Source organism: Podarcis bocagei, assembly GCF_964188305.1.
Source record: "Podarcis bocagei genome assembly, chromosome: 2".
Classification (NCBI taxonomy): Eukaryota; Metazoa; Chordata; class Lepidosauria; order Squamata; family Lacertidae; genus Podarcis; species Podarcis bocagei.
Genome location: NC_138126.1, coordinates 118,793,879 through 118,803,224, shown reverse-complemented (window position 1 = coordinate 118,803,224; position 9,346 = coordinate 118,793,879). Strand labels below are relative to the sequence as shown.

Here is a 9,346-nt window from a genome sequence, read left to right as displayed (position 1 = left end):
ACAATGTTTTTATTTTTACATAAAAGCAGCCACAGGGATAAGCATAAATTGGATTGAAGCATCACTTCTATGTGCTTGTTTAAACTTTTCCTCTGACACTAACCCTCACCATTTCCCCAATATAAATGCCTCTCAGCTCCAGCTGCCCCTGCATTTAGTGCAGGGTGAGGAGATGCAAAGATTTGTGGCAGTTGTTTCCCACTTGCAGGCCAATAGCAGCAGCAGCAGAAGGGAGCAGGGATTTCTATCAGGAAAACTGCAACTGGATAGAAGGGTTAAATATCTTCCATCACAACTACTGCTCTGATCCTATTCAAAGTTGACACATTTGAAGTCATAATAAAAAAGCGTTAGGAATCCTAATCCTTGATCTCTCATATAATATGTAGCTTGGGGCCTAACACCAACCCAAATCTCCCTGATCGCAGTCCAATTAGTTTTGTTGCTCATGAACTTTTTTACAAAGCTGAAACTGGGTTATTTATTTTTGGCTATCAGTTTGAGTGAATCAAAGTGTGTGTGTGTGTGTGTGTGTGTGTGTGTGCGTGTGTGCGCGTGCACACACCCACACACACACCCTATTAAGTTTATAAAAGGAACACGGGTGGCACTGTGGTCTAAACCACTGAGCCTCCTGGGCTTGCCGATCAGAAGGTTGGCGGTTCGAATCCCCGCAATGGGATGAACTCCCATTGCTCTGTCCCAGCTTCTGCCAACCTAGCAGTTCGAAAGCACACCAGTGCAAGTAGATAAATAGGTACCGTTGCAGTGGGAAGGTAAATGGTGTTTCCATGCGTTCTGACTTCCGTCACGGTGTCCCGTTGCTCCAGAAGCGGTTTAGCCATGCTAAAGCTCTGGCTCAAAACGTTAAACATAAAGCAAACCAGGCCTGTTTACACAACCACAAGTAGTTTTAATTGGCTCATATTCCTTTTTCGATGTATTGCCATGTAGGGGAACAGGCCTGAAATAGTCATGCGGAGTTCTCTGCCCAGATTTACAAATAATTTCAGAGGGGCCACCCTATTAGGCTGCAATAGATTGTAATGGATTGCTTTGGAGTCACTTCAGCACCAGAGAGGATGGGAATCGTATTTTGCCAGAACATAGGCTGCAACCGTACTCCTATAGCGAAGTTTAAGAGCAGATAGAAATCACAATACGTAAAGTTCTTCCCAGATGCACTTGTTAGCGAAGTAGGTTAACTAGGCTTTCCATACGTCAAGAAAAATCGTGACATGTCCTGGGTTTGGGGTGTAAAAATGGTGTCAGCAGGAAATTTTGCCAAACCGTCAAAATGTCAGGGAAAACCCAGATGTGTGGCAGCAGTAACAGCTCCAAAAGCTTAAAATCTGATGGAATATGTGCAGCTTGCAGACTTAACATATAGAATAAGAGAACAAGAACATACGTTGAGAGAAGACTGGAAAATGTTTATCGAACAGATGAGGAGAAATTGTGTACGCTTGAAAACGTTGGCAGCATTAAGATAAATTCAACTGTAAATCAATTTTGATGGATGTAGTAATGGAATACTGAATGCTTTAGTTTATGTAAAATATGCAGGGATTTATGATATGTAAAATGAACCATGGAAAGAGAAGAGAAGTCATGGATATTTTAAGGACGTTTAAAATGAGTATTGATGGATGTAATAATGGAATACTGAATGCTTTAGTTTACGTAAAATATGAAGGAATTTATGATATGTAAAATGAACATGGAAAGAGAACAAGGGAGGTCATGGATATTTTAAAGGCATTTAAAATGAGTATTCTAAATTGTAAAACAGAAAATTTAATAAAATTTATATATACCGTATGTGTGTATGTATTATATATATATATATATAAACAAAAGCTTAAAATCACTATTTTCTGGGGCGGGGGGAGATTTATCCCCCCAAAAAAAAAACCCTAAACAATTTGGGTTCGTTCCCAAAACAATCTCAACAATTTATTTTCTCTAGCCCACAACCACGTACTACCCCTCTAATAGGAACAAAATGACGGCCTCGCCGGCCTTCCCTCCGCTTCAAGATGGCGCCGGCGGCGTCAGAAAGCGCCGCGCCCTATGAGAAGATGGCGACTCTGAAGCTCGGCTCTCCCGGACCAATAGCGACAGCCTGGCTTTAAGATGGCGGGAGAGATCCGCAGGCCTGGGGCGGGTGTTGCCCTCCTCCAAGATGGCGGCCGCAGCCGCCTTAAGGAGTAACCGCGCAGGCACCGTCCACGCGCGGTTGAGCAGTGCCCTTTCCAAAATGGCGGCGCCCATGCTGAGGGCTGTGAAGCAGCGAGGCTGGAGCCTGTGTGTCGCGGGGCGCCGTTTAGGGAGAGAAGCGCCCCGGAGAGGTACTTGCGGTTATACCCAATGGCGGCTCTGCGCTGCTTACGAATGTTTCTTTCCTCAGGCACCATGACACCGTGTTTAGGGTTGCTCGTCATCCTTCCCTTGGGCTATGATAGCTGAGGTAGAAATTCAGCAGGCAGAGGGCTCCGCACCGTCACATCGAGCAAACCTGCACCGGTTGAACTTCTGCCTGCTACGATGCTCTTAAACGCGCAGGACCTCTGCCGAGTCGACTCTTTTGCACTTTTGCCAATTAAGGGTCCTTGAGTCGCTCGCGTTAAGTAGCTAACAACAACAACAACAACAACAATAATAATAATTAATAATAATTAATAATAAACAGTACCATTATTTGCTAATGAGTAGCAAAGCCCTTCATAAAGAGGCGGGATACTTCGAGGGCCTCAGAACATCTGGTTTTTGGCCAGCAAAATGAGTTTAACATGGCGTGTGTGTGTTGTTGCAACTTTTATAGAATATTGTATGTAAGCTGCTTAGAATTTATTATTATTATTTGGTGTATAAGTGCTATAAATAAATCAGCTTAGCCTAGACACGAAGCTGAATATAATATGTATTGTATATGTATTGTAGCAGTCATGGAGGTGCAGGGGGCAGCTGTCCCCCTAAATCAAGTAAATAAAAAAAAATACTTTGTCATTTTCAGTTATATACATTTCAGTAGTTCTACAGTCATTTAAACATTTCAAGACTCAACTTCCTCCTCTTTCTGCGGTTCCTTAATTTTTTAAAATCTTTTCTTGCATATTCTAAATTAACTTATTCTTTTATTCATCTACTTTAATTATATACTCTTACAAAACTGCCAGTTATTACAATAATCCTGCCAATGTCCTTATCTATTTACAATTTATAATAATAATAATATAATAATTTATTATTTACACCCCGCCCATCTGGCTGGGTTTCCCCAGCCACTCTGGGTGGCTTCCAACAAAGTATTAAAATACAGTAGTCTGTTAAACATTAAAAGGTTCCCTAAAGAGGGCTGCCTTCAGATGTCTTCTAAAAGTCTGGTAGTTATTTGCAAATATTCAATAAACCATTTCCATTCTTTTGTAAAAAGTTAGTTATCTTGATTTCTTATTCCCCACCCCCACCCCGCGGTACATTTTGCCATTTCGGGATAGTCCATAAGTTTTTGTGTCCATTCTTCTTTCGTCAGATCGTCTTCTTTCCATTTTGGGGCAAATTACATTCTTGCTGCTGTAGTTGCATACATCAATAAATTTCTATACTGTTTAGGTACTTCTACCCCTATAACTCCCAGAAGGAAATACTTAAAATACTTAACTAACTGACCCATCGCATCACAGATAGGTTGGTTCTGCCCCCATCCCCATAAATCCTGGCTAAGCCCATGGCTGCCATTTATAATGCTTAGTGGTTCTCCTGCAAGACTGTTTGCCAATACAGTGATACCTCTGGTTACGTACTTCATTCGTTCCGGAGGTCCGTTCTTAACCTGAAACTGTTCTTAACCTGAAGCACCGCTTTAGCTAATGGGGCCTCCCACTGCTGCCACGCCACCACCGCGCGATTTCTGTTCTCATCCTGAAGCAAAGTTCTTAACCCGAGGTACTATTTCTGGGTTAGCGGAGTCTGTAACCTGAAGCGTATGTAACCTGAAACGTATGTAACCCGAGGTACCACTGTAGTTTTGCAGTTCTTCATAGTATGATTTAAAGAGAGCTTCTGTAGCTCAGTATTAAAACACAGGCTTTGCAGGCAGGAGATTCCTTATTCGATTCCAGATATCCCTAATGTAAGTCAGTAAGTGTTTGTGTCCGTGTGTGTATCTATATTGATCGATCTATCTATCTATCTGATCAACTGTAGCCTATACATTACCACAGAGGCACAGTTATGCTGCTATGAAAACCCTTACAGAGGAAGAGAGTGTGTAGCTGTGTAGCTTCTGGGGTAAGATTGCCTTTTGCTTCATAACGCTACGTAGATGACTGCTGAATGCTTACTCTTGGCTATAAAGTGGTGAAGTGTTCATCCAGTAAAATATTATTTCAGTTGCTGTTGTGGTTTATTAAATCAGTTTGCCACCCTTCCTCCGTAGATCTCAGTGCGGTTCACAACATTAAAATAGAAGATAAAAAACACAAAATACATAATAGAAACAAACCCGTAACCTCCCATCCTGTGCCACAACACATTTAAAAAGGTATTGGATGTTCATCAGCCAGAGGCCTGGTTGAAGAGGAACGTTTGTTCCAGGAGCCTAAAAGTATATAATGAAGGTGCCAGCTGAAATGATGATGATGATGATGATGAAGAAGAAGAAGTTACCAGATGGCACAGTTGGGTACTACCCAGCCTCCTTCTGAATGGTTGTGTTGTTAACCATAGCATTTGTGGCAATTGCATTTTGCAGGGGGGAGAGTGTTGTCATTTGAGTGACCTTGTTCATAATCCACGCTCCCCTCCATATTTATGGCTGGTGGCCCAGTTATGCCCTTAACTGGACAGGGATAGCCTAATTTCTGTTGTCTATGCTTTGATAAAATATAAAAAATATAAAGAGGCGCCTTTCTCATTCTAATCTCAGGAAAATACATGAATCTGAAGAAAAACCAGACTTTGTTTTTAGAACATTTTTTTTTTTATTCTTACAGAAACTGATGCAGCTTTTGACTGGAACAACTAAAATGTCCAATTGAATGATAGCCCTATTCCCTTAACCCTTTTCTCCAAGTTGATGTCTTATGCTTTGTCTTATTATTTAGCAAGTACACCCATTTCCCCTATAGTAAATGTGTGTTGTTATTTCTATTAACATCAATCTGTGCAAAAGGAAACATAATAGCTCCCTTAGTTCAACAAATGTAACTGTAAGGCAGGGTCAGGGATTGGGAATTTGTTGTCCTCCAGATGTTTCCGGATTACAACTCTGGTTGAGGATGGTGTGAGTCGGAGTCCAGCAACATCTCTTCGCCTCTTGTAAGGGGGGAAATCCTTGGCGATCACAGAGTAAAATGGTTCTGCTAAACTTGCTTCCTTTCTGAGAGAAGCAGCAAAACGTATGGACTCTCATGCAATTTTCTTTCTTACTGCAGAGATCAATTTCAAGCTGGATGAGAGAACGGCCCACAGCAGCTTGGATCTGTTCAAAAAGAACACTGGTGTCATTTACCGTATGGTGGGGATTGACCCCACCAGCGTTCCCCGGAATCCTGAACGCTTCAGAGACTGGGCTGTAGTACTGGGTGACACGGCTGTCTCCAGTGGGCGTCACTACTGGGAAGTGACTGTCAAAGAATCGCAGCAATTCCGCATAGGGGTAGCAGACGTGGACATCTCCCGGGACGGTTGCGTTGGAGTAGATGACCGCTCCTGGGTCTTTTCCTATGCGAACCGGCACTGGAATGCCATGTTCGCTAATGAGACCACTCCAATCAAGAACATCGGCCACCCAGAGAGAGTGGGTCTGTTCTTGGACTACGACAGCAAGAAACTCAGCCTGGTGGATGTCAGCAAACATGTGTCCGTCCACAGCATCTTTGCTGAGTTCCAAGGCCCCGTAGTGCCCGCCTTTGCCCTCTGGGATGGTGAACTGATCACGCATTCAGGCCTCAATGTACCTGAAAATCTCGACAGGAACTGAAAACCTCTCCAGCTTAGTGATGTTTGGAGAGATGGACAAACTGCTTGGAATATGAGGCTTCAGAGTGGTACATAAAAGAAGGAATCCCTCTCCTGCAATACCCTTGTCATAGGAGCCAAAGTTTCATATCTATATGTACCATTCAGCCCGTTGACTGTTTTCTCTTAGGAAAAGATGAGACCTTTGGATTCCATGTTGAAACATCTCATTTGGAATGTAGTAAGATCTTATTCACATATTCTGATTTTCTGTCTCTGCTCCATTGTTCTTGTAAAAGGAGGTTGGTTGGCTGTCTACAAACACGGGATACACTTGGCTTAAATTAGGGTTTGTCCATATGGAAAAATGTATGTGGTTGCTCCACGGTCCCATTTGTTTCTTTGCAGCTATTGTGTGTGATCAGCCACACCTTTTGGTGCTCTTATCCCATGTCCTTAATAATGTATAGAGTCCCCTTGCTCAGCCTAAGTATCTGCCTAGGCTTTCAGATGTCTGGAGGCAGGGAAACTCCACTTGGATCTCTCTGTGTACAATGCATAGCCACTATTGCCCTCTGCTGGGCCAGTGGGAGAACAAACTAAGCCTGCATCTAAGATGCTGACATACCCATTGGAGCTCTAATCCTCCTGTACTGATAAACTTTGTGGCACATAATCAGTTATACAGGAATTACTTTCTTTTAATACACAGCCCAATAATCCCACCTCATTCCATTATACCCTGGCTTAGCAGGAGTTTCCTTGTACAGGGTTTTGTCTGTGTTTAATGGAGCAGCAATATATGGGTGACAAATCAAGCCAGAAATGTTCTGAAAACAGCTATCTGTGGTCACTCTTTTCACAGTACTCTCAGATCTAGCACACTGACACGTTCTCCAGAGGTATGCTTTATTTTATAGAACACAACTTGAAGACAACAAGGAGCTATTTTTTTGAATCAAGGAAGAGCAGCATTCTGTTAACTGTATGTGTGTTGGCAGTTATGTAGTTATCACAATCAATAAAAATAAATTTATCTGAAACACTGTATTTTCTGTTGGTGCTCTCCTAAGCTGCTTTGGACTGACCAGTGCTTTTTCCTGAAAATATCCCATGGTTTAAGAAAAGCTTTAAAACAAACAAAACACCCTTCAGTCTAGAATTGCTGCTGAAAGGAGATAGGCTCTGTGAAGAAAACACTACCATTTGCTCTGAACTTCTCTCTTTATTCCAGAGTGCAATTCTGAATGCACTTGTTTGACTCATGCAAATTCAGTTGGGACTTAACACTTAAATTTTGAACAAATATGCTTAGGGTTGTAACTCTGTCTACTCGTATTACCACATCACTCCGCACCTCTTGATCTTACCACTTTTATCCTGGGACTTGTCTAGAAAGTTAGGGCAATATTTAGTTTGTCTAGAAAACTAAGGCCCAGAGAGATTGTCTTATCTGCAGCATTGCAGGCACGGCTTGAGGTGGGTGTACACTTTGCCCCTTTCTGGTCTTCAAAGCTGGTGTTTTAAAGTATTTTTGTTTTGCAAACCACCCTAACAAATTGTATATCAAATGGCAATGTTAAAAAAGATAAAACTCTGCAGTCATAGCCTGAAAGCTTCCCCCATCCCAATTACACAAATACTAGGACTGCATGCTGAGGTTCATAATTATTTGAAAGAAGGGAGCAACAGAAAGTCATAGTACTTGGGATAACAGTGTAGGGCAAAGGGGCAGGCCTACTTTGGGCCTTAAATGCCTTTTGCCTATGTAAGCAGTGTCTGCTTTGATCTACAGGCAGCGTGAAGTGTTAGCGCTTAAGAGACAAGGTCCCACTTTGGTCTCTCTCCCCAATAGCTGCTAGCTCAGTTTCTGTGGACTCTTATCAAGTCTACTGCTGTGTCACCAAGTATCAAACTTGTGCATGGAACTAACTGGTGTAGGTGTTTCCTATAGCCCAAGAACTGGGAAACCCACATCTCAGCTCAAATCCTAAGCAGAAGTGCATCCGCTGGTGTGTCTGCCTCCTTTCAGAAATGAGAGCAAGTGACCTAGTTAAATCTGTGTTGAAATGCAGCTAACAGAATAGTTCACAATTTTCACACCATGCTTTCTAAGTTCTCCTTGGAAAGGTCCTCAGCTGCTTCCCGAGCCTGGCTGGCTCCCAATACGTAGGTGTCTTGGTAATCTTTGAGTAGCTTCACCACTTCCAAGTGATTAAACTGCGTAGCATCGTCCAAGGCAATGTTCCCCCACCTGCAGAGAAGGAAAGAGATGAAGGCATGTGCAGCTACCTTCATCTATTTAGAAACTGGATCCAATCAGTAGGCCAGATCTAGAACTCAACACAGACCACTTTGATGGGTGGCTGGGACTGCCTGTCTGTCAGTCACCAGAAGAGGTATGATGCTAGGTGATTCAAGTTCAAAGGAAGAAGGAGGAGTGCATCTTTGTTGGTGCAGTTTGAATTCAAGTCATGGTTCCAGCTGCAAAGGATGAATTGGGAGCATACTCTAAGTACGATGTTGATTCTTCATATCAAGCTAGAATTTGGTGCTTAAAAAATAAAAATGGGTGCCTTTCTCAGCCACCATAGATGGGTACCTCATTCAAAAAGTGCCTTATGTTACTGGAAAGGAAGAAGCAAGGTTAAAACAAAACAAATAATAATAATTCATTCCAGTAGCACCTTAGAGACCAACTAAGTTAGTTATTGGTATGAGCTTTCGTGTGCATGCACACTTCTTCAGATACCAAGTGTGCATGCACACGAAAGCTCATACCAATAACTAACTTAGTTGGTCTCTTAAGGTGCTACTGGAATGAATTTTTAAATTTTATTTTATTTGTTTTGTTTTGACTTGACTACGGCAGACCAACACGGCTACCTGAAGCAAGGTTAAAGTTTGTGCCCAATTAATCCTGTTCAATTTGGCTCCATGCGTTTACTTGTCATGCACCCAATTTTGTATGTCATCAGGTGATGGATAGATTGATCCATCAATCTATGCATCAAAATACACCAGTGGGCCAAATGGGAAGGCCCAAAAGGCTCTCTGTCATCTTGTCTTTGGCTGTGGCAATCCCTGATGTCCCAGCTAAGAATGGACCCTCCCCTCTCCGCAGTCCTTCATAAGCCTACTATTCCTCACCTGTCTTTGACAAAAGGATTTACTCTGCAGGCTTCCACCAGAAACTTCACAACCTCCAGGTGACCTGGGCAGGGGGGAGGAATAACAAAATTTTAAGTTTCAACCTCTTTTTTTTTTAATAAAATTTTTTATTGGTTTTACAAATTTTTTAAGACAATACAAACATATAAAAAGACATACAAACACGTATAATTTCATAACCTTTTTTCATAAACCGTGTTTCTCAGACTTC

The 9,346-nt window shown here is 42.2% G+C and overlaps 2 protein-coding genes across 9 annotated transcripts in view; one reads left to right on the top strand and one right to left on the bottom strand.

Annotated features, from left to right (window-relative positions):
- The first annotated feature begins 2,121 nt into the window (after nucleotides 1-2,121).
- Nucleotides 2,122-7,007, top strand: SPRYD4 (SPRY domain containing 4). Its single transcript, XM_081181556.1, is given in 3 exon segments — nucleotides 2,122-2,157; nucleotides 2,159-2,351; nucleotides 5,439-7,007. Coding segments are annotated over 3 exon segments (762 nt in total). The 5' UTR covers nucleotides 2,122-2,136; the 3' UTR covers nucleotides 5,987-7,007.
- A 162-nt stretch (nucleotides 7,008-7,169) lies between these two features.
- The window catches only part of GLS2 (glutaminase 2), a 35,526-nt gene continuing 33,349 nt past the window's right edge, over nucleotides 7,170-9,346 (bottom strand). For all 8 annotated transcript variants that reach the window (XM_081181326.1, XM_081181323.1, XM_081181324.1 and 5 more), the window contains 2 exons: nucleotides 9,115-9,178; nucleotides 7,170-8,218 (listed from right to left, as the gene is read on the bottom strand). In XM_081181326.1, coding sequence (XP_081037452.1) covers nucleotides 8,062-8,218; nucleotides 9,115-9,178 — 221 coding nt within the window. In that variant the 3' untranslated portion in view covers nucleotides 7,170-8,061. The remainder of the gene's footprint in view (nucleotides 8,219-9,114; nucleotides 9,179-9,346) is intronic.